Genomic DNA, 25,211 nt, shown 5'->3' with positions numbered 1-25,211 from the left:
CCAGCATTTTGTCACCCCCCTCAGTGGTGACACCCACTGCACCCCCCCCTTCCTTCCTCCTGCCTAAGAGTAACAAGTCTAACAACAACAACATTTTGGGGCTATTTAATGATGACTTTTTGAGTAACTCAACCTCAAGGCTTATTAAATCCAAATAGATTTAATAGAAAGAAAATAGAAAGAAGAAAAGTGAGTGGTAAAAGAAAGTACAGTGGTGCCCTCGCTAGACGAATGCCTTGTAAGACGAATTTTTCGCTTAACAAAGAGATTTTTCGAGTGGAGGTTGCCTCGCTAGATGAATTTGTTTTGTGAAAAATTCGTCTAGTGAATCGCAGTTTCCCACAGGAATACATTGAAATTCAATTAATGCAGTCCTATGGGGGGGGGATTCTATGCATTCCTATGGGATTCGCTAGACGAATTTTTCGTTATACGAATTGACCCGTGGAACGAATTAAATTCATCTAGCGAGGCACCACTGTACTGGGAATCCAAAAGCCTAGACTGCCAGAGGGGTGAGTAAGCGAGTTTATTGCCATGTTGTATCCATCATCTGTGCCCCACTTTCAGAACCATGAGTGAAAAGTCAGCATGGAAGCAGAGTGTGCCAGATGCACATTGCAGAAGGGAACTTGGCAATACAATCGAACATGGCCAAACATCTTACTTTGTAGCAGCAGTATTTCCTCTTGCGACCACTGTTGCAGCTGCATGGTTCCCCTGCTCGCAGCACCAAGTGCACATCCTCTGTCTCCAGCACAGTCTTATACACAGCTCTCTGGAACTCTGTCAGAGAACAATAAACCATCTGGTAGGATAAAATGCAAAACGGGGGGAAGAAAACACCACAAATAAAAATGTTAAGCTATTATGAACAATTGCAAGAAGATCATGAGCGTGACAGGCACAGCCCAACTCAATGCAATGTTTCATTGTTGTTGCAACACAAATGTAAACTTTAGCACCATATAAAGGGGGGGGATGCAGTTGGCTAATATCTTAGATTTAAATGACACAATCTGTTACGAATATGGAAGTTAAATTGTGGCAATCCCTCTCAATGCATCAGTGAAGGCTACAAAGATTTCGAACCACTTAAAAGATCTATTTTGCCATTTCCTGGCACATACTATTGCAGAACACTAAATGCAGACAAAGGGGATAAAGGGAAACAGCCAGGTCTTAAGATATCCATTGACATTCTGAATTGCTGGTGTAGGAGGGAGGGGCTCTGTACAGTGGTATGGCAAACTTTATCCTTCCTCTCAAAGACCATGGGTGGCATCTCCATGACATCTTTTGGTCTAAACCAGCAGGATGCAGAAATCCCAGGATCACTCCTGAATTTCGGCCACCCACAAAGCAGCGGCACCATGCTGTGCTATAATAATCCAAAAGTATCTTGAACATATACTCACATTATCAAGAGAATGAAATGAAATGAAAGCTGCAAGATTAAAGGCAACCGAGTGGCATTGCTGTTAATCTTCTCTTTAGAAAGCCCAGTTTAGACTGTATTATTACAGGCTTTGGCTAAAAGGTAGGTATAAATAAGGAAGGAAAAGCAGCAGACAAATGTGCATCTTTATTAAAAGTATGTGTGACTGTGTATTCTCTAAAATGTACTCTTATGCTCAACGTACAAGGCAAGGCAAGTGAAATGCATGCACTCATTCACAATGGTGATGCCAAGCCCAGGCAGTGTTTTTCCATTTAACAATTCAATTAGGTTTTTACATGCATTTATCATAAGAAAATAAAGTATAAGAGCAAAAAGCCTCTGGCTAGTCTTTTAAATGAATACATCTTCACAACACCAGTCCATTAACAAATTTTTGCATGGGAATTGAAGATGTTAAGCATGCAGACTGAGCTATGGAACTTATTTCGGCTTGTAATTACAAATTCTGGACAAAACATGAATGGTTACATGTGTCTGTGGAAAGTACCACATTGAGAAAAATTGCAAGTGACAAAAACAATATTGCTTAACTCCTTACACATCGACTCACAATACTAGAATTATTAGGAAAAAAATATTTTACCAATCAAGAAGGCGATTCAGTCCTTCTCTAGACCCATTCATGCCTACGTACTTGCGGAACAGGGCTAACAGCAAATGGATTTTCCATAACAGTATCTCACAGCCCCACCAGCCCCAGTCCAATGCACAAACACAGCTGCGCATGTGCATTCCCACATGCAAAAGACAGAGTGGATCTCCCACCCACCCCAAATGTCTACAAGATAAATTTCATTAAATCCACACTGAAAAGCTATGGACAAATTTATTGTAGCTGATCATTCTTACTCTGTCCTCCTTTTTGGGCAACTGATCATTTATCAGAGCTTTTGTACGCCGTAAGAAGTAGCGAGACATTTTCTGAGCTAGCCTCTGCATTGCTTTTCGACCTGTTGCTAGTTCTCTTTTGGTTGCAGTATGCCTCTGACCATGTTCTACTGGATCAGAAAATTCCTTCTTGAAGCGCGCTTCATTTCCCAAAAGTCCCGGTACAGCCCTAAGAGACAGGAAAAAAATAGTAGACATATTGTCATTCTTGTTGTGTCCTCTTCTTCCGTCTGCTGTGATTTCTTGTGTGTTACTCCAGCACTCACGTATCCAATAGGATTCTACAACCAAATATCCAGATTCTCTGTCTGCTGTTGTGTTCCATCTGCTGGCTAACTAAATTCCCATGCATACTTTTAAATATGTTCATTTTCTAGGTACCTGAGGATGTACCCCTCAGAGTGATGTCCATGTCACCACATGGACTAAAACAGGCATCCCCAAACTGCGGCCCTCCAGATGTTTTGGCCTACAACTCCCATGATCCCTAGCTAACAGGACCAGTGGCCAGGGATGGTGGGAATTGTAGTCCAAAACATCTGGAGGGCCGAAGTTTGGGGATGCCTGGACTAAAACATAGTATTGGAGCATTTATAAAACTGGCCGTGCAAAAACTAAAACACTGTGCAAAAACACTGTCAGTGTATGCAGATAAATAATAAAATGGCATCAACAGTGAATGAGCGTTCAACCTATACTTGCAAGGTTCACTTTTATTTTGCTTACCAGTCCATGACACACCAAAGTTCCTTCATGTTGTTCTGCAGAATCGTCCCAGTAAGTCCCAATCGAACCTTGCACTTCAGAGCCTTCATGGTCTGGGTTATTTGCGATTTCGGATTCTTGATTCTATGCACTTCATCTACAATGACAGCCGACCACTCTAAGCTGTGAAAACAACCAGAAATTATGACAGTCTCCCTAAATCCTCCAAATATATTATTTCATGAGCTATTGCCAATGAGGTTTCCCATATTATGCAAAACAATGACGCTAAAGACTGAACTTTCCATGGTTCTGGGAGAATGAGAGTACAGAGTATCAAAACAAAAAAAGGGTTTAAAAAAATACAGCAAGTTTTTTTTATAAAAAAATGTAGCTGAAAAAGGAAAAAAAATTAGTTTCAACGCACTCCCTCCCAGCTATGCCCCATATTACATGTTTGTCATGGCTCAAGCCCTAAATACTTGAAAGGCCACCACTTTCCCTACAACCTCCCTCTGTTCCACCACCCTCAGAAATTTGGTGGTAATAAATTATATGGGTGGCAATGACGACCCCCAAACCCAGCCCCTCATACAAGCTTGAAGAAGAAACAGATACAGACCATTCCACTCATGGGAGTCAACCTCTCCCCTGAGCCTCCTTGGCCTGTGGACATAGCTTGCTTGGTTTTCTCAGAGAGGAGCACCCATTGACATCCCTCCACACAGATGTCAGTACCTACAGAATTGGACGAGGGCCTTTTAAGTCAGCATTGTCCACACCTCAGGGACATGGTGCCAAGTGCAGTATTGCAAGCTTGCAGAACACCTAATATGGTCTTAGCTCAGCCAGCAGGGCTCATTGGGAGATGCCCAGGTATCTGGCTTGATCAGAGAAACCTGGGGATAGATGATAGATAGATAGACAGATAGATAGATAGACAGACAGATAGATAATTTATTTGCTTGCTTGCCACCCATCTGACTGGGTTGTACCAACTGACAGTACAGTAACCAGACTTTCCTGCTTGTTTGTACCTACAAAGAAATTCTTGACACTCCTCTTACAAACAGCCAGAGAAAATAACTGATTTCTGTATTAGGGAGAAAGTGTTTATCTTTGAAGGGAGACAGGGAGAGAAACTGAATATAACTTTCAGCTGGGATTTTGTAATTATCCAAAGAAGTCCATAACAGCCATAACTTAACAGCTACAGGCAGGGCTAGATAACATTTGAGCACACCAATTAGGAATGACTTAGAACTGATGGCCGGGAGATTAAACCAAGTGCAATAAATTATTAGCCATCCAGCAAGAATCCATTTCAGGGTGATATATTCATTCATACTTTAGGGGAGAAGTTAGGGTTGGTTGTCAGTCTACTGAATACATTTTTCAAAATTACATGAAGAAACAGGGATAGCACTTAATAAAAGCACTAAATGTTTCACATTTCAGAAAGATCATGATTCTATTGCATTGCTGAAGCTTGCCTAGAGAGTGGGGTTTCTGGCTACAGCCCTTTCCCCTCCACCGACAGGTGGTTGCCAAAATGTTCCCTGCCCCAGCCTTCATCAAATGTCACTCATGCAGTTAAAAAACACTAGAGAAGTATTTCTCCACTCCAAGCAGAAATTTGACCATTTCCCCTTTGCACATATATTTCTGCAATGCAGTTGAAGACACTTTCATTCTCCTATGCATGTTTAATTGAAAATTAAGTCCCAGAGTTTACAATGGAATCACTGACAACTTGTGTGCATAGGATTACAGCCACAGTATACAGTATATGCTCAATGCATTTTCTCTTATTTCTCCCAAAGGTTTCAAGCATTCGGTGTCCTGGGTTTGCAAGAGTACCTTTAGGATGTAAAAACAACCACAACAACCACACACTTATTGTCTGCAGTAGTGGTAACTTTTAGAATTGCGTTACCTGTTAAGGTCATCCAAACAAAGGCGAAGGGTTTCATATGTTGTTAGTGCGACTTCACATTTCCCCTGCTTGATTCGACTCATTTCGTAGTCCTTTCTATTGCCATGAAGAACTATCATCTTGAAATAGCCCCAGGTATCCAATTCATCTTTCCAATTATACAGGACAGAAAGGGGTGCCACAATCAGGAAAGGCTGGAAAGAAGTGTGATGTGGTTTCTGAACAGATACAAGGTGCAAAATACATACAAGCTGTGTCTGAGTACAAAACCCCCACACTGTTAATATTCCCATGCTATCCTATACTTTTCAGCTGCCTGGGCACAGCACAGTGAGAGAAATCCAGAAAAAAAGGTTCTTCAAGCTCATTAAGACCCAGCCAGATGAGTTACTTTCATTGTAGCCACCGTCTTGTTTCTATGGCAAACTTACATAATTTGAATCCCATGAGGCCTAAAGCAGCCCATACGGAGGGAGGCCTGCCAGTTGACAGAACACCCCTCTCCCCATTTTTGCTCAGGAACATGCAAGTAGTTCTAAGCATGCCTACTTGGAGCAAACCTGGAAAATCCCCAAGACGAGGGGAAGAACAGATGGCAAGGGAATGCCGACAGTCAAAGAGAGTCATTTGGCTCCTAGCCAAGATCTGGTGACAAGCAAAGCTGGAGAGAAAACTCTTTGTGGTGATGGAGGTGGAATCCTCAAAATCCACTGTTTTATATCAACCTTAGAAAGTCACCCTCTCAAAGCAGGGAAGGAAGATCTGTCTGCGTCCTGTTACAAAGCACCTAGGGATTTTAACACAGCTGATTAAGAAAGAGGTAGGAACAAAAGGTAGGCCAGGAAGCAGAACCTAGAAGTGTCATGTTGAAGGCCAGCCCAACTAGGGGTGAGAAGTACAGAGGAAAGAAGGTGGAAGAATCCCCTTGTATCAATGGGGAAGTGAAACATACCCCCCTTCAGCTGCTTGTTAGGAAACAAAAGCCCACTTAAATTATCTGTAGCCTGTTGAGATTCATAGCTGCCAAGTTATCCCTTTTTTACAGGGATTTTCCCTTATGCTGAATAGGCTTCCTCGCGAGAAAAGTGAAAACTTGGCAGCTATGTTGAGATTGCTTAGGCTTTATCGGGGTCATAAATAAATGTTTTCAAAGCAAGTGCAATTATTCTCTAAGCTACTGGAAGGGTCAGCAAATGGTCCTTTAATTATCACAGGAGACAAAGAAGCCTATGGATCAGAGTTCTCCATGCCACCAACAGCCATCACCATATTCTATAATATATTGGGGGGGGGGGTTGTCACGCTGTGTAATTGTGGTCCATAGAACCTCACATATGTATTGTATCTTCAGGATGCCCCTAAGCTTACTTTCTTGGGAACAGATGGCATTTCTTTTTTCATAGTTCTTCGCAAAAATTCAGGCATGTTATTTTCAATATCTGCACGTGTCCCCTTTTTGTGCAGCACTGCAGCCAGAAAGGAAATAACCTAGAAAGAAATGCAATTTGAAATGTTTAAGAAAGAGAAAATAATAACCAAATCGCACTCTGAACAAAACTCTGATGCACAGTGGAAGACTACTGTTCGCATGCCCAAAGAACTGTGGGAACAAGTAGGAATTTGATGATGGTTCAACTGGTGAAACGGCATTTCCCACAGCTAAGCAGTTAAGATTCACAACAAATGGGAAAGACATTTTGCTAAGACTTGTTTTCTCAGAACTTATATAGATACACTGTCTCAGGACTCCAAAGACAAGGAATCTCAACAGACCCCCCCCAGCCAACCCCACTGCTGCATCCCACAGCTAAGCAAGGGAAGGGAAGGTAGGGTCCCCAAAACACCCTTCATCTGCCATAGAGTCTCCAGCTCTCAAGATGAGGAAACATGTGCCAACTAGCCCTTCTTTAAATGTGCAGGTTGCAGAAAGGAGAGTCCTCCTGACAACAAATGCAAGTAATTTGTGCTGGTAAGTGTAACAGGGAGTCCAATCTCTTCTGCTGGGAGTATCTCATTCCTTTTATTGATACACAAGACTCATTCTTCCTGGGCAGAATCAGAGCCATGGCATCTTGGGCCACCAGAGGTACAGTTCTAATGCATGTCCCAAGATGGAATGGGCAGCATATAAATAAAGGGTAGCAAACTGTAGCCCTCCAGATGGTGGATTGCAACACCTATCACCCTTGGTCCTTGGGCCACACTGGCTGGGGTGGATAGGAGCTGGAGTCAAAAATATAGATCGAGCGTCACAGATTCCCCACCCTTGCTATAAAGAGATCCATGCAGGCACAGAAAATGACCCATATAAGACAATTTGCAGCACTTGCTTTGATTTCACGAATTTAGTTACATGCAATGATGCCCTTAGCTTGTGGTAGCATTAAAAGTCAATATTACTTTAATCACATGCACAAAGTAGTTTTGTTTAAACCAGAATTTTACTGTTCAGCTAGGTGACCAGGATGAAAAAAAAAACAGGCAAGTTTAAAATAACCATCCATTAACCAGCTTTATCATTTCTTCTTGTAAATGTAACATCCCATGCAGGCCTTGGTTTGGATTCAGCTTGGTTTTTATGCATTTGTCTCATGAAGTTTTATTTTATTTGGGTCATATGGATAAAATTCCATGAAAATGCTTTTGAAAATAAAATAAAATATTCATCCACATATCCACTTCCAGCTTACAGTGAAATTCAAACTGTTGTGAAAAAGATGCTTCTAATTGGATTCCTGGTTCTCATCATGAACCACAGCTATTATCAAGTATAATGACACACAAAATAGGTGGCAAGCCATGCATGGAAACTTGTTTTTTTAAAAAGAGAAAGTGGTAAATTATGGAAAGAAGCTGTAGAATAAAACCAGTCTGGAGTTTAATCCCTGGATGTCTCACACAGCAGAGTGCTATTTCATCCTTGGAGTGAAAGAATGAATTGCCATTCTGAGAAAATAATGTTGCAGGCTTCCTTCCCCACGCTGACAAGAAAGCATTTTTACAGTCTATCTTTCCTCACATACTGTCATTTTGCAATCAGTGGTATATACCAGTGTCTGGGAAAGAGTGTAATAAAATTCCCCAACAGGCAATATAAAAAAGCAAGAGGAAATCAGCCTTGTTTTTAAAAGGAAGCGTAGAGACTGTATACTCATGACCACTTTGTGACAATTCTCACTCCAGTCTCGCCATCTGTTTGCCTTCCAGGTTTATCAAATATCAAGGTCAGGACAGAAGAATGGACTCCCAACTTTCTCATTAATATCATTAGCTTAATTCTTTCTAGAGGGCTTTTTTAAACACCTGAAGTATCTAAAGGCCTCACAACTGAGGAGAGAAAATCTGGGGGACGGGGGGACGTGGCTGTGGCTTACTAAGTTTCATTTCATTAATTATTTAATTATAAAACCCAGGTATAAATATTATCAAAGCAGCTACAGACAAACACAATACTAAGAAGCAGAACAAATCAAGGGGCAGGAGTCATTTAGTCATCATCACATGTTCAGGCAATGGGTTTTTCGTCCCTGTCCTCCACCCTGGAGAGGAAAGGGTGATTGTTCCACCTGACAAGCTGCAATATTTGGCACAGACTAAACACAATGTTGAATTTCACCAAAGGGGGGGGGGTGGATAGGCAAAGACATAGCTGAGATGCTAAGGGTCAGGTGTAAAGGGTTGGCCAGGTATGAAGGAGGGGGAGTTGATAAAGGAGTAAGTGGGGTTGATGAGCAGAGCAAACCGAGATGGCAAACCCCTAGCAAAAACTTAGAACCATTAAAAGCAGGAAACACCAACATTCAAATGACTGGCAACTCAACAAAATTTGTGAGTGCCCAATATCATCATGAACACAAGAGACCCTCACAAAATTCAGCCAATTCTTTACTCTGCGCCAGACATCAACACATTTTTGTCCTTAGAATAGCAGAGAGGAGGTAAGATACCTGTACTGTTTTTCCAAGGCCCATGTCATCTCCAAGAATGCATCCGTTACCACAGACAGAGTGTTCATATAAAAACTGAGCCCCTTTTCTTTGATAATCACGTAGATATCTATTAATTGTATATGGGATCCGATCTCCATCCTTAGACAGCTCATAGTCAACTGCAGATGAGGGAAATCTTCTGCCAGGGAAATGAGGCTTCTCCAAATCTTCGTCATCAAATATTAAGTTCTTCTGGGCATATTTACTGGTTTTGATACTACAGAGTTTTGCTACTAGTATTTTCTTTTCTTGAGAGGCCCTAAAAGATACAACTGCAAAAGAATTCCCATTTTCATCTGTTTCCAAGGATGTTATTGTGGCTTCACAAAGCTTCTCATTTTCAGGAAAAGGAGCAAGGCATTTATCTCCAACATGCCATCTGCCTGTTAAAAATCACATACAACATAATGTTTCAACCTGAATGAAATACAGTGGACTGTACTTAATTAAATTCTATTCAATATTTTTTTCTGAATAAACACACATAAAAATTGGGATGCGAACTGTTTTAAATTAGTCCTACAAAAATCAAGACACATCCTAGCACCGTTCTCTTCAAGGTAACAGATAAATCACCCACCTGCCAAATCATCACTCATTCTTAGTTAGAGATAAGCATGGATCCCCAAATACCTATAAAACTGAAAGGGAGAAAAGAAACAAGCATAAGCAAAAAATCAGTATTAACAAGAGGCAAGTATCAAACGTTTCGAACATACGATTAACCTCCATAAAGGAACACCCGAAACAAATGCCATCAAAACATTTTGTCCCAAATAATGACATCTCCATGCTAGGAAAATCACCACATTGAGCTAACTGTACTTTTCACTTTAGGGGTGGAGGAAACTGTGTCCCTCCAGATGTTGTTGGCCTCAGCCCCAGCCAGCATGGCCAGCAGTCAACAGCTGTAGTCAAGCATCTTCTAGAGGGATTTGGGTTAGTCATCCATGCTTTAGAAGATCTCAGGTGAGGCATCAAGCTAAGAGACCAGCCCCTCTTCTCCTACACCCCTATGAGAGGGAATAACAGTGCTCTGCACTTATGACAAAAAGTCTCCCCCTCACTTATAATTACAAGCATAGCTGAAGTGGGGTTCTTCATGAAATACCAGTCTGCAGGAAATTAGTATAAAATGCTGACAGTTTGATCCCCTGAATACTTACTCAGAAGACAGTTTTACTATAGACAAAGGGGCTTTGGCCCAGGTAAGCATGCAGTGAGTTGCAGCCTAAACATCTCGAGAAAGGGGCTAGTGTGTGACTAAACTGACTCAATTATCAGCAAGCGGCAGGTGGCAGGAAAGAGAGCAGAAGCTGAAGACTATTATTTGTTTATTGGTATTTATAGACCACTCATTAACCACATCCTCTGGACAGTAAATGTAAGAACGTAAGAGCTCTGGATCAAGCCAACAGCATCCTGTTCTCACAGTGGCCAAACAGATGCCTCTGGGAAACTCTCACGCAGGACCCGAGCACAAGACCACTCTCCGCTCCTGCGGTTTCCAGCAACTGGCATTCAGCAGCATTAGCATAGTCATCATGGCTAGTAGCCACCAATAGCCTCCATGAGCTTATCTAAACCTCTTTTGAAGCTATCCAAGCTGGTGGCCATCACTGCCTCCTGTGGGAGCAAGTTCCAAAGTTTACCAATGCGCTGTGTGAAGAAGTGCTTTCTTTTATCTGTTCTGAACCAATAGGGCCATGGGCATAGCCAGGGGGCAGGGGGAGACAGCTGCCCTCCTCCATCAAGTAAATAAACAAAAATACTTTACTAAAAGTAGAAATAATCAGAATATTTGAAACTGAAATGCTTGTTGAAGTCACTTGGATGACGTTGTGGCACATTCTAGCGCTGCAACTGGCAACCCGACTGAGTGATGGACTATGGTACACCATGTGGAAGGAGAAGAAAATCAGCAAAGAGCAGTTGAAAGAGCTGGACATAGTAAAGGTAAAGGGACCCCTGACCATTAGGTCTAACCGTGACCGACTCTGGGGTTGGGGCACACATCTCGCTTTATTGGCCAAGGGAGCCGGCATACAACTTCCAGGTCATGTGGCCAGCATGACAAAACCGCTTCTGGCAAACCAGAGCAGCACACGGAAACACCGTTCACCCTGCTGGAACGGTACCTATTTATCTTCTTGCACTTTGACGTGCTTTCGAACTGCTAGGTTGGCAGGAGCTGGGACCGAGTAACAGGAGCTCACCCCGTCGCGGGGATTCAAACCGCCGACCTTCTGATCGGCAAGCCCTAGGCTCTGTGGTTTAACCCACAGTGCCACCCGCATCCAGTTGAAAGAGCTGGACATAGTAGATCTAGTAAAAGAGGCATAAATCTTTTATCCTACCACAGAAAAGGTTCTTCTCATCTCTCTTGCTCAGCCATGCTCCCCTTGTACCCTAGAACAGTCATTTGGTACATTGCGGAGAGTAAATACCTGGCTAAGCATCTCCATGGGTAATGCTTACTGAATGTGCACACAAAAACCGCATTTGGGGGGAAAGGAGGAAATGGAGAAGGAAATGCTGAAAAGCATTTCAGCAAATCCAAAGGGGGAAAATGAAAAAGAAAATAAGATGAGAAAAGGCATATTCTTTATAATTTTGCAAAATATACTCATTAACTGTGGGAAGGGTATTTCCCGGTGTTAATTTTTACTTTATTTTTTGACTTCCAAATCTGCTAGACAGAGCAGACAGAGGAGGATAACAGGTGGGTGTCCTAACCCCTCCCCCAAACATAAATCTTAGCTATGTCCATGAATACAACATGAAAGAAGGGTAAGGCCCTACCAACACCACTGACCATGCCGAAAATGCAACTGAAATGCAGCAACCTCTGGAGGGCCACAGATTTGCCGAGCAGCCCTGACATCAGGTTAGAGCAGGCATCCCCAAACTGCGGCCCTCCAGATGTTTTGGCCTACAACTCCCATGATCCCTAGCTAACAGGACCAGTGGTCAGGGATGATGGGAATTGTAGTCCAAAACATCTGGAGGGCCAAAGTTTGGGGATGCCTGGGTTAGAGCAACCTCAGCCCTCTAAGCAAGCATTAAGATGCACAAGATAATATCACCAAGGCAACTACAGTATCTGTAAACAAACAATAAGCATCCATAAAATGGCAAAAGTAGCTTCTTTTCCAAATCAGTTTTATCTTGAACAATCGCAAACGCAGTAAATAAAGAGGCGTTTCGTTGCTAAATACAGTGGTACCTCGGTTTATGAACACAATTGGTTCCGGAAGTCTGTTCATAAACTGAAGCGTTCATAAACTGAAGCGAACTTTCCAATTGAAAGTAATGGAAAGTGAATTAATCCGTTCCAGATAGGTCCGCAGCGTTCATAAACCGACAATTCATAAACCGAGGTGTTCATAATCCGAGGTTCCATTGTACTTTAGTCACTGAGCTGTCAAAATCTACTCTAACACAATTGCACCAAATTAACCAGCAGAATAAGGGAAATTAAATAAAAATATATATGCTGAGAATGCATAGTTAAGGCATAACTTTGTAGTAAACAATATACAAGAGAAGATGGTATGTAAGCAGCTTAAAGCAAGGGTATAAAGGTGAGACAATAACTAGTCTATTTGCACATACCTAGTTCCTACCCCGCCAGTCCCACTAATACAAAAAATAATAATAATCTCTGTAGAAACTTACCTGTCCCCATCTGCATGTTTCCATCGGGAGGAGCATAGAAAGAGGACGATGTCCTTTGTTAAACCTCCTTAGGAAACATGGGTAGGGCTCACAAACTTATACCTATTTGGGAAAGAAACTACTATTGCCATTTTTATGGACGTTTAGTGTTTGTTTACAGGTTGACATTACCTGTAAACAATATTTCAGATAACTGTTGATATTATCTTGGTGTCGACTGCTATTCCTTGTTTTAGCATTCAGATGTAGGCAGGAATAACTAGAATTAAAGGGCACCGAAGGGCACTTCCGGGCTGGGGGAAAGGAAGTTCTCCCGCGAGAGGAAAAAGCCCCGAACTCACGTGCGGAGAAGCCGCCGCAGCTTCTGCCACTTCCGGGGTTTCAAAGCTCCCCTATTTCGAAGCGAGCAGCAAGTTCTCGCGAGACCCAGCCGTGGTCTCGCGGGATTCCGGGTCTCTACAGAGCATCTCGTCTCAGAATGTAATCACCCTAGACTTAATCAGAGTCGCCCACCCGCAGAGTCTATGGTTATTATTCGAGCGCCATTTTCCCTTCCTTGTCTCACCCTCGCTTGTTGGCGCCGATGGGGGCTGAGCAGAAGAAGCCTGCCCAAAGCAAAGGAGAGGAGCAGGCAGTAGTTCCTGCTCTTAAGAAACTCCCGACTTCCGAATCGTTTGGTTTCTACACTTTTTCCTATCTCTAGTGGGAAAACGAACGGCTTTTGATGCCAGCTGGCGCGGCCAATTCTCGCGATAATGAAGTTTGACGCTTCACCTCCCCCCCCTCTCTTTGCTGCTTCCCCGGCTGCCGTCAGTTCTCGCTTTGCTCGCTGGGAGGTTGGAGGGTTTGCGCTCGCCTGTAGTCTCCGCTTGCTCGTTTGGCGCGGCGACTGGAGCTCAGTCCGCAGGAATAAGAGTCAAAGCCAAGGAGCTGCAGCCGTGTGGAAAAAAATTAAGCCCTGTGCCATTATGGGTCGAGGTTCTGAAGCGCAGCCGCTTTACTGAGCAGTTGTTGCGCCTAGAGCTGGCAGCATGATTCAGCAGCGTCGCGGCAGGCAGAAATTCAACAGGTGCAGCCTATCTTCACCGCCATCCTGGGGAAAACTCTGCACGTGCCGGTTTTCTGCCTGCTGTGCTGCTGTGAAATTGCCTTTCAAGAGCAATTCTGTGTTGTGTCTGCTCCTGTAGTACAAACCCACTACTGAATTTGGACTCATTAGAGTAGCTTTCTGAGCTTAGTTACAATGGGAAGCCCAACCCTTGCAGAAGCTGCTGCTCGGACTCCGGTTTACCATCATTCATAAAATTATAATTACTTATTATTTATACCCCACCCATCTGGGTTTCCCCAGCCACTTGAGGCGGCTTCCAGCAAAATATTAGAATACAATAACGCATCAAATATTAAAAGCTTCCCTTTTAATAGCGCTCTCGTGATGTTGTGCAGTCAAGCAAGATAGTTCGAGTAGCCATAGGTAAAGGTAAAGGGACCCCTGACCATTAGGTCCAGTCGTGACCAACCATGGGGTTGCGGCGCTCATCTCGCGTTACTGGCTGAGAGAGCCCGCGTACAGCTTCCAGGTTATGTGGCCAGCATGACAAAGCCGCTTCTGGCGAATCAGAACAGCACACAGAAACGCCGTTTACCTTCCCACTGTAGCAGTACCTATATATCTACTTGCACTTTGACGTGCTTTCGAACTGCTAGGTTGGCAGGAGTTGGGACCGAGCAACAGAAGCTCACCCCATCGCAGGGATTCGAACCGCCGACCTTCTGATCAGCAAGCCTAGGCTCTCTGGTTTAACCCACAGCGCCACCCACGTCCCATCGCCACCTGTGTCTCATAGCCATAGGCAATTTTATTAGGAATAATTAATAATGCCCTTGTGTACAAAAAAAAGCATGGGTGTTCCATATTTGCTCTTCTATAACTTCGCAACAGTATTCACACCAATCTAGCGCTGGATAATTGATTTACAGCCTCAAAACGAGACTACAGTTTCCTCTGTAGAGATTTCCAGTTCCAAACGTAGCAGATATTTGATCCATTTGTCTCTGGAGAAGACCACGGTCTCAACAGATGGTTATGAAAGGTGGTTTATAGCTGGTTAATCCTCAAAACATGAACCATCAGAGTACTATTGCAGCACAAGGAAATATCTACTCAGATTTCCCGCTAGCCGTTTTGGAATTGAAGGGAGGTTGCTAAAAATCAAATGTAATCTAGTACCAACGAACTGGCACTAGCCAAAATATACAAACAATAGGAAATTTGACTACTTTCATTCTGAAGCAATGCCACAAGAAATACACTTTACTTAAATGTGATCTGTGAACATAGGTCAGTGTATGACATTAAATGCTGATAAAATAAACAATAGGAATTTGCCTGCCCTTGAGAAATAATATATATTGCCCACTATGGGGTCTTAGAAAACCAGCTAGCTGCACTAATCAGGAAAATTCTTATTGTTGCTCTATCCCTGAGGACCAACAATATTCTGCATTTAATTTTTTTAAGTACTTTTGTTTATTTGAACTTAATATGCCACCAAATCCATGCTGGTACAAAAAAAGCATGGAGGGGTGTGTGTGCATAGATACATAATGCTTGGGAATTAAGAAGTGGTTGCGGAACACAATGCATACTGAGCACCTTAAGCTGGGGATCCCTTTGTATGGACAGGTGTGTTCTTACTTGGTGGTTTATTTTGCTGAAAATATAAGTAGACCAAAAAAAAGCCCTTGTGGGCAAAGGGGAGTGGCAGTTCTAGGGAACAAAAGATCATAAGCCCCATGTTTGGAATTTTGTGCAGTTATGTTTGCACATAAATAAGTCCTACTGAATTCAGGGGTTAGGATTGCAACCTGAAATACTTTTATTTAGACAGACCTATAAACGGACTTCAAAATATGCTCTACTTGGTTTTAATTGGTTGTCTTTGATTTATTGAATTAATGTTTTACTTGCATGTTTTAATGTTCTTTACTTGGTGCTCTATTGCTGTTTTACAAATTAAATGGTATAAATAAAACAGCTGCCCATACAGCACATACATTTAACCGTATGAGAGATGCATGAATTCATTTTTCTTGCAATACACAGGAAGCAGATCGTGTGTCCTCAGTTTTCCGCCAGCTGTAAACATAATCACCATTTCCTTATCCTGTGTTTGAGGCAACACAACTGAGTTGCGGGGAATTTAAAAGGTATTCGTTGCTGGTATCAGGATTGGTATTTTTCATATTTGAGCTATCCCAGATATGTAGTATCACAGACCACTTAGTCTGATGCCATTTGCATGTTACCAATATGCATAATGGTTCATTCTTCCTCAGCTACCTTACAACTGACTGTACAACACATCTAAAATAGGATGCACTTAATTAGAATAAGCAATATTAAAAATAAATGTGGATAGAAAACATTTAGGTTCTCTAAGCTTATTTCTTGTTCCATATTCCTGATCAATATATAAAGAAATTGATCAGCCAGATGAATGAGCACATTCACCTTCTCTGGTTTTTACACTCTTGCTTACTGTCTCATAACCTGTCCTGTCCTAAAATGTAGCACAGTCTTCATCTGCCATTGCTTTGTCTAAATCAGAATACGGTACCTGTGGCTCTCAAAACGTTGTACTACAATTCCCATTGGGCATGATGGGAGTTCGAGTCCAACAACCTTTGGAGGGCCACCACCTCTGGTCTAAATAATGTAACTGGTATTTAATCAAAATACATGTTCTGTTGGATGAAACCATAATGACACATTTATGCTCTTTGCAAGAACATTCCTCACAGTTGGGCTACATAAACTTTTCTTCTTGGTCGGGGTGTCATCTGTAATCACAGGGAAAGCAAGCAAAGAATACTTCAGCGTATTGTTCAGCCTCAAGCCACCACAAACCTTTTAGCATTTTTGCTTTCTTGACAGCACGATCTTCTGCATGTTTACCAAGACGTAACTCCCAGTGTGTCCAGTGGGGCTTAGTCATAGGTAGATGTGCAGAGGATTGCGCCCTAAGAATATGGTTCGAATTAACACAAATGGGGAAAAATGCAGGTCCTGGTTTTGTTGGTTTTATTTGCCCCTTGGTAAACTCTGGATTGGGACGTGGGTGGCGCTATGGGTTAAACCACAGAGCTTAGGGCTAGCTGATCAGAAGATCGGCGGTTCGAATCCCTGCGATGGGGTGAGCTCCCATTGCTCGGTCCCAACTCCTGCCAACCTAGCAGTTCAAAAGCACATCAAAGTGCAAGTAGATAAATAGGGACCGCTCCGGCGGGAAGGTAAACAGCGTTTCCGTGTGCTGCTCTGGTTCGCCAGAAGCAGCTTTGTCATGCTGGCCACATGACCTGGAAGCTGTACGCTGGCTCCCTCGGCCAATAACGTGAGATGAGTGCCGCAACCCCAGAGTCAGTCACGACTGGACCTAATGGTCAGGGGTCCCTTTACCTTTTAAACTCTGGATCAAGGGACACGGGGGGTGCTGTGGTCTAAACCACAGAGCCTCTTGGGCTTGCCGATCAGAAGGTTGGCGGTTTGAATCCCCGCGACGGGGTGAACTCCCATTGCTTGGTCCCTGCTCCTGCCAACCTAGCAGTTTGAAAGCACGCCCCCAAGTGCAAGGAGATAAATAGGTACCGCTCCTGTGCACTGCTCTGGTTTCGGTGTTCCGTTGCACCAGAAGCGGCTTAGTAATGCTGGCCACATGACCCGGAAAAAATGTCTGTGGACAAACGCCGGCTCCCTGCACTTAACTGTCAGGGGTCCTTTACCTTTTTTTAAACTCTGGATCAGGGACAATCTAGAAAATTCTCAGGACTTAAGGGGCAAGATATAAGGATATCACAGTAGCATTTTAAATGCTGACTAGTGTTACTATGATTTATGGTGTAGAATTATTTCAAAATAGGACAATATTGCAGCTTTAGACTGATCAAATGTTCATTTCAATCTAGGGCATCTCCAGTAATTCTGCAGTGATCAACAATCCTTTTTGTAAATCATTAGGCCAGTTTTTTCAGAGGACACTTTAGTTCTAAAAATAAAAGTATTTTACCAATGCTGAAGTATGTTGTCAGAAAGGTTATACAGTAGTGAGTTTTATACTCTATTATATACCTATAATATGCCACTTTATGTTTTCCCAACAAGCCAAAAATCTGCCTAGCCACTCAGAAATATTACCTTTTCCAAAATGTGTTGCAAATCGGAAGGTGTGTCTTTCAGCTTGCGCAATCTTGAAAGTATTTGATTCTACAAAGGCTATATACTGTTGATTCATTTCCCCACTGTGTCTGTTTAATTAATGGGTGACCTGAAGAAACTCTGAAATCCCGTCCTTAAATAAATATTGTCCATAAATGGATCATGTCAGCAACACTCAACTTACACAGTTGTCTGGAATGGGCAGCATAACGATGCTTGTCAGTTCTATTGGATTTGTAGCTGATTTTAAGCGGAGTGGTCCTGTTTTCTTTTTCTCAAGAAAAAGAAAAGGCATGTGAACACGTAGAGGAGTAGATAAACAATCTCACTTCTATGGTGACTCTGGTTCCATTGAATCAAAGTAATTAATTATCCTTCAGAGATTTTTTTTTTATTATGTGTTAGTTACTTCACTTAAAAGGGGGAAAAAAGAAAGAAAGAACATGGTTCCAAGAACACAACAGAACTTTCCCACCAGGCATAGTAGTTGCAGGAAAAGCTTTATGGAGATTACAAATGTATTTTAGGTTGTATTCAACTAACTCAGAGTAGACCCATTCTAATGAACCTGGGTTTATCATGTCTATTAACTTCATTGAGTCTATTCTAAGTAGGAATAGTGTTCAATACCACCCTTAACCTGAAAAATAATAATATTTATTTATGGTGACAGAAAACAAGTACTGCAATAAATGATTAGTATCATGGGAGTAATTCCTATTTTCATCGACCATTGCATCTTGTGTGGCAATGTCCCTCCTTCCCCGTGAAATAAGACACAAGACACAATGAATAGATTTTAAGTGGGCGAAAAGGCCACAACTTTATTGGTTATGGATGTTGAGCAGTCTTGGCTTAGGCATTGGAACCTAACCGACTATATCTGACTGCAACCCGTGTGTTGCAGTCTGGGAGAAGTTAACCACCAGAAAGGAGCCCAGTGATCGGGCTGGGAGCAAGGAGGCAAAGAGGCAGAGTTCCCGCCTCCGGCCTGTTTAAAAGAGGGGAAGCCCCGCCCCCAGGCGACCTTATTGGTCAGCCCGGGTCTGATGGAGGCGGGAATTCCCAATCGCGAGGGGGCTGAGCTCTCAGCCCCCATCGCGAGAGTACAGTCGGGGCCCGCCCACAACACCACCTCCGTGGGAATGCGGAAGTGGTTTTCTTTGACACAAAAGACTTTGGTGCAGCCTAAGAGCTCCTCCACACTCCTGCTTGTCTACAAACCTGTTTAATTAAGATTGCAATTCTATGCACACTTCCCTGAGAGCAATCTGCACTTAATGCAGTGGAAATTACTGTAATTTCTGAGTAAACACGTGCTTTATTTATTCGTTGTAATTGTTTCTGAAGCTCTTGCAAAACAAAGTGTTGTATGATAAATAACATTAAAGACAAGCCCTGCCTGCTGGCTTACAATCTTTTAGCACTTTGAACTTAGGGCTTTTCTGATGATTTTACTACAACATGCTAAAATGTCTTTGCTTATGGAATTCTATTTTTGTCTTGTTTTGTAAAGTCAGCATGGGATGTTATTATATATGGGTTTTGCAACAATTGTATCTTAGATTTATGCAGTGCAGTATGTTTGCCAATCTTATTTATTTTTCAGGTTTGAAAATGTTATAGTAATTTGCAATTCGCTGAGGTTGCCATCCTGTAAACACTTATGTGGGAATATATTACATTGAACTCTGAGTAAACATGCAAAGGTTTGGACTGTATTCCAGTATTCCATTCTCTCCCCTCCTATCTAAACCCCTAAAGCACTCAAAGCCATTGTTTTATGCCAGTGTTTCCAGAGCCTCTGGACAAATAAGCACATCTTGGAGAATCTCTCTTACAAACCACAGCTTTTAACATTTCTGGGTGTTGGCTTTGCAGTTTAAAAATAATGTGTGGGGTTTTCAAAGTGTATTATTTTCCTGTGCATTCTTAACTCAGAGACCACACAGCCATTTTACAAACAATTTATTCAGAATGATGTTTAGCCAGTGTTCAAACTGTTAAAAAGCCAATGGCAAACTGAGTTGGTCTCTAAGGTGCTACTGGAAGGAATTTTTCTATTTTATTTTTATTTTGTTAAAAGGCCAGAGAGCCTCACTGAGAGCCTAAGAGAAAGTTGTATAACATGTAGGTAAATAAACAGAGGGATCATAACCTTTCAGTGGCTTACAGGACCTTTATAGACTTGTCTCCAAATTGCCAACAACAGATGTTCCACAGAGTGAATCAGCTGGAGAAGACATGACTTCAGTCACCCCACTAAGATTGTTGGCAACAGAGGCTTCCACTTGGTGGCCCATGAGATCCTTCATCTCAGAGTTGTCGGTTCGAGCCCCATGTTGGGTAAAAGATTCTTGCGCTGCTGGGGGTTGGACTAGATGATCCTCGTGGTCACTCTGCGATTCTGTGAACACAGTGCACAATAATTGGTTACGGCAGAATGGGAAATCTCAGGCCTAGCACCAAACGAAGTCCTCTCTAAACAGCCATTGAGATTCTCCCTGGGCCACAGCTTTCGTAGGACCTCAATGTGTCTTCTGAAATGTGTCCTTTGACTGAGATAGTGCCTCTTACATGCCTGTATGAAGGATGGAAACATATATGTGCAGGTGGGCTATGGAGACATCTTTGATTCTATCCCACCTCTCGGTAAAAGGGCTGCCGTTTTCTGTGTTTAACTTTGTGGGTCGTAGGTTTCCCAGATGTCCTGTACTATCCTGCACACCAAATCAAGGAATGGACACTCTTAGAATGACGGATCAATTGGCATCCTTTGATATAACTTGTTATATTTTGAAATATTTTTCAGGGAACCCGGTGTGTGTGTGTGTGTTCTCCAAGACATCGCTGTAGTCACGCTCTTCACCAAAGGACAGTGTGTTTAATGAGACTAATAATCTTTTGCAAAACACAGACGGGGCAGTACTGGGTGTTTTCTAGAACTTGTAGGGAAGCTTTTAGCAGCCTCCGTATATTTAGAGCCCATCAGCCCTGCCCATTACAGCCCTACATGGAGCCAATGGGAATTGCAGCCATGCTGGGCGCTGCATGTAGCACCCAGCATCTAGAGGTCATGAGGTTGGCGAAGGCCTTTCTAGGGCATGCTTCCAGTTCACTAGGCATAGCATGCTATGTCCTAGGCGTATCTCCACAAAGATAGCCCAGGATCTGCTGCAAGACAGAAGCAGACAAGGCAGAAGGAAGGTTGAAAAGGCACTGGATGAAACCACTGCAGAAAGGAGAACCTCAGTCTACTACAGAGAAGCATCCTGGAAAAGGGGACTGTGCATATACATGTGTCTCCAAATGCCCTTCAAACTCCAACACACTGCTTCTAACTTATTCCACTTCAATGTTAACCCTGCCCACCAATCCCCCCCCATCAGCTCCTCTTCTCCTGCCCCCTGCCAGTGTTTTCCCTCCAACCAAGGTTCCAGAAGCACGTTTGGGAGAGCAAACTCGCATCTGGAACCCTGCTTGGGGGGGGGGCGTTTACAGGAAAGTTGCAGGAAGAAAGCAGAAAAGGGGAATAGGATGCAGCACCCTTCCTCCTACCCACCACATCTGCCAGTGTTTTGAAACAGGACGTGGCCATATAATTTGCCATTCCACATTTTATGGCCAGCTACTCTTTCAAGGCCCAAAGCTGTCAAGCCTGGTTTCAGCAGAAAGGAGACAGAGCTGGGTGACATCAGCCTGCATATGGCAATCTACTCCAAACTTTTGGATGACCTTTATTGGTGGTTTCATGTACAGTTATTAAAAAAGCAAACAAACCATGGGCAATAGAGTATATCCCTGCAGAACCACATCGGAACCCCCCTTCTGGAATCACCAAATGTGGTAGGAATGGAACCACTACAAGACAGTGTCCCCAGCTCCCAATGCATGCAATTGACCCAAAGGAATACCCTGTGCAATGGTACTCAGAGCCACCAAAAGTTCAAGGAAAATGGACAAGGCCACACTTCCTCTGCCTTTCTCCTAACAAAGAACGTCAATATGGGCAACCAAGGCATTCTCAGTCATGAATTAAAAGCCTACCGTAATTGCTTTTTGAATGATAAGCCTATATGACAGGGGTAGGGAACCTGAGACCCTCTAGGTTTTCCCCACTCAATGTTGTGGGATGCTCAGTGATCATTGATGATGTGTGTTGTAGTGACCTTTGAAGGGCCATAGATTCCCCACCCCTACAACCTGTGCTTGCTTAAGAAATAAAGAAACATATTTGGGGGAGTTGGGGGAGGATGAAGGACTATTATTCATTTGCTTCCATCTGAATGCCCTAAATTTTATTATTACAACTGTAATTATTATTATTATTATTATTATTATTATTATTATTTTATACCCCGACCATCTGGTTGGGTTTCCCAGCCACTCTGGGTGGCTTCTGACAGAATATTTAAAAAGCGATAAAATACCAAACATAAAAAACTTCCCTAAACTGGGCTGCCTTCAGATGTCTTCTCAAAGTCAGATAGTTGTTTATTTCCTTGACATCTGATGGGAGAGAGTTCCACAGGGTGGGAGCCACCACAGAGAAGGCCCTCTGCCTGGTTCCTTGTAACCTCACTTCTCACAGCGAGGGAACTGGGGGGTGGAGGCACTCCTTCAGGTCTACTGGGCCGAGGTCATTTAGGGCTTTAAAAGTCAGCACCAATAATTTGAATTGTGCTCGAAAATATACTGGGAGCCAATGTAGGTCTTTCAGGACTGGTGTTATGGTATCGGCGGCCACTCCAAGTCACCAGTCTAGTTGCCGCATTCTGGATGAGTTGTAGTTTCTGGGTCACCTTCAAAGGTAGCCTCATGTAGAGCACATTGCAGTAGTCTAAGCAGAAGAGGGTTGATGGTAAAAGTGTTTATACTATATTGTTGTATCTCTTTCCCAGTCCCGATCCAAATCTAATTCACCTTCTTCCATGCATCCTGGAGAGTTAAAAAAACAAAAAAACCTGTTAGATTTATTATTAGATTAATCTTGATCCTCAATGACATAAGAGCAATTTAAAATTAACTTCCGACTACATTTATGTAAACTGTGTATCCTCCCTCGGACAGAATAATCCACTATGTTCACATATAAACAGAACCTTTAAATATGCAACAGATGTTCTCTTTTTTAAAATGGCTCTTGAATTCATTGACAGGCCTTTGGCTAAACAGATGAATTAATTTGTTAGGGGCAGATTTCATAAACCCTCTAATAATTCTTACCCATACACATCTTGACTTGATTTCTCGGGTCTACGGCATGTGTTTTAAATATTTTAACCTTTACTACTTTAATCAGGTAGCATTTATTTCAGGTTTCGATGATGATCGGTCATTGAAAGATATAGTTAACTAGGAAATAAAATCCAATTTGTCAGTTAAATAAGCTCCACAGATCTACATAAACATAAGAAATCAGTCGATTCTACTGAATGTTTTGAGAACGGTTCCACTGAAGCTTTAACATCACCCTGTAGCCAGGATTTCTCAGTTATCAGCATGTAGGGGCTGTTGCACACAGAGTGCATTTCATGTTGCTGCTTTGCCAAAGCAAAAAGACAACACATTTGAAAATGCATTTTTCAGAAGGGAGTCTTAGCATCTAAAGTGCAGGCTTACAGAAGGAAAATAGCATCTTAACAAGTCGGGCCAGCAATAAAATGTTGCAGTGTGAAGAGCTTCTCTTTAGGAGACTCCATTCTATTTCGTCTCCCCAGGGTTTGTTTGTTTGTTTGTTTGTCTTTAATCCGAACATGTTCCATGTCCACTAAGCACGCTCAGTCCTCACTGGGCTGCTTTTGGGGGTTCACTATGGGAATTATTTTATTCAAATTTGTTGCACATCTTCAAACCCTGTGATTTCTCCCAAGTCTGCTTATCGTCCCTCTTGTGTATGTTTGGTGCTGTTTGGTGTCAGGCCTGACACTCTGAAACTATTAGCAAGCTAATTTCAAAATTATTTGAATTATGGTGCTGGAGGAGACTCTTGAGAGTCCCATGGACTGCAAGAAGATCAAACCTATCCATTCTGAAGGAAATCAGCCCCGAGTGCTCACTGGAAGGACAGATCCTGAAGCTGAGGCTCCAATACTTTGGCCACCTCATGAGAAGAAAAGACCCTGATATTGGGAAAGATTGAGGGCACAAGGAGAAGGGGACGACAGAGGACGAGATGGTTGGACAGTGTTCTCGAAGCTACGAACATGAGTTTGACCACCTGCGGGAGGCAGTGGAAGACAGGAGTGCCTGGCGTGCTATGGTCCATGGGGTCACGAAGAGTTGGACACGACTAAATGACTAAACAACAACAACAACAATTTCAAAAAGCCACGGACTTTGGAGGACCTTCCCAAATGTAATTTAGAAATCTGAATCATTGTTGAAGCAGGCTCCCCCACCCACCCACTTAACCAGTTTATGGGCATTCCCTACTGAATGCTGACGGCTTGTAGAGAGGAGGTTGGGCCATCCAAAATAAGAGCGTGGAGGAGTTGTGTTTTCAAGCTGAGGAATCAACACCATCCTTGCCCATGTATTTCTCACCTACTTCCATGCTTGCAATAGGTTTTCAAGTTCAGTCTGTTCTCCTTGACAACCCCTAGCTAATGACTAGAGAGCTGAACCGATGGACAAGCTTTCCGAAGTCTAGTTTTCAAGTGTCAAACCATGGTACCCTAAGTTGCCACCAAAGTTGCTTATTTGGTAGATGCAGTGTGGTGCAGTGGTTAAGAGCGGTGGACTCGTAATCTGGAGAACCGGGTTCGCGTCCCTGCTCCTCCACATGCAGCTGCTGGGTGACCTTGGGCTAGTCACACTTCTCTGAAGTCTCTCAGCCCCACTCACCTCACAGAGTGTTTGTTGTGGGGGAGGAAGGGAAAGGAGATTGTTAGCTGCTTTGAGACTCCTTAGGCAGTGGCGGAGGAACCCTCTCCAGCACTCGGGGCGGGGCAGCCCGTACGGAGTGCACATGTGCGGCATCCCGTACGGACTGCGCATGTGTGGCATCCACACGGGATGCCGCACATGCACAGTCCGTACAGGCAGCCGCTCACGAGTGGCATCCCATATGGACTGTGCATGTGCAGCATCCTGTACGGAGTGCGCATGTGTGGCAGCCAGTATGGTTGCTGTGTGAGAGGCAGTCCATACGGATGCCCGTATGGATGGCGCGCGAGAGCGGCAGCCCGTATGGACGCCGTGTGCGCCCTCAGCCACTCTACAGCTGGGGGGAGGCAGGGTCTATCTTGTCACCCCCTCCCAGAGTGGCACCCGGGGCACACCGCCCCCTCCGCCCCCCACTTCATACGCCCCTGTACTTAGGGTAGTGATAAAGCA

General features: G+C 43.2%; 1 protein-coding gene across 10 annotated transcripts in view; it reads right to left on the bottom strand.

The window, feature by feature from the left end:
- The window catches only part of ERCC6L2 (ERCC excision repair 6 like 2), a 48,887-nt gene extending 35,557 nt beyond the window's left edge, over nt 1–13,330 (bottom strand). The window contains exons 1-8 of one of the 10 annotated variants that reach the window (XM_088653354.1): nt 13,000–13,330; nt 9,561–9,621; nt 8,939–9,363; nt 6,360–6,479; nt 4,992–5,185; nt 3,077–3,238; nt 2,312–2,519; nt 668–808 (exon numbers count right to left, since the gene is read on the bottom strand). In XM_088653354.1, coding sequence (XP_088509480.1) covers nt 668–808; nt 2,312–2,519; nt 3,077–3,238; nt 4,992–5,185; nt 6,360–6,479; nt 8,939–9,363; nt 9,561–9,579 — 1,269 coding nt within the window. In that variant the 5' untranslated portion in view covers nt 9,580–9,621; nt 13,000–13,330. Of the gene's footprint in view, nt 1–667; nt 809–2,311; nt 2,520–3,076; nt 3,239–4,991; nt 5,186–6,359; nt 6,480–8,938; nt 9,364–9,560; nt 9,622–11,337; nt 11,607–12,658 lie in introns of those variants that run through there. The other 9 variants (XM_088653356.1, XM_035099824.3, XM_035099825.3 and 6 more) reach the window with 9 other exon arrangements.
- Between the last annotated feature and the right edge of the window lie 11,881 nt (nt 13,331–25,211).

The sequence above is a fragment of the Zootoca vivipara genome, chromosome 10, assembly GCF_965207765.1.
Source record: "Zootoca vivipara chromosome 10, rZooViv2.hap1.1, whole genome shotgun sequence".
NCBI lineage: Eukaryota > Metazoa > Chordata > Lepidosauria > Squamata > Lacertidae > Zootoca > Zootoca vivipara.
The sequence above is the reverse complement of the archived record's forward strand: the minus strand, read 5'-3'. Positions and strand labels throughout refer to the sequence as shown.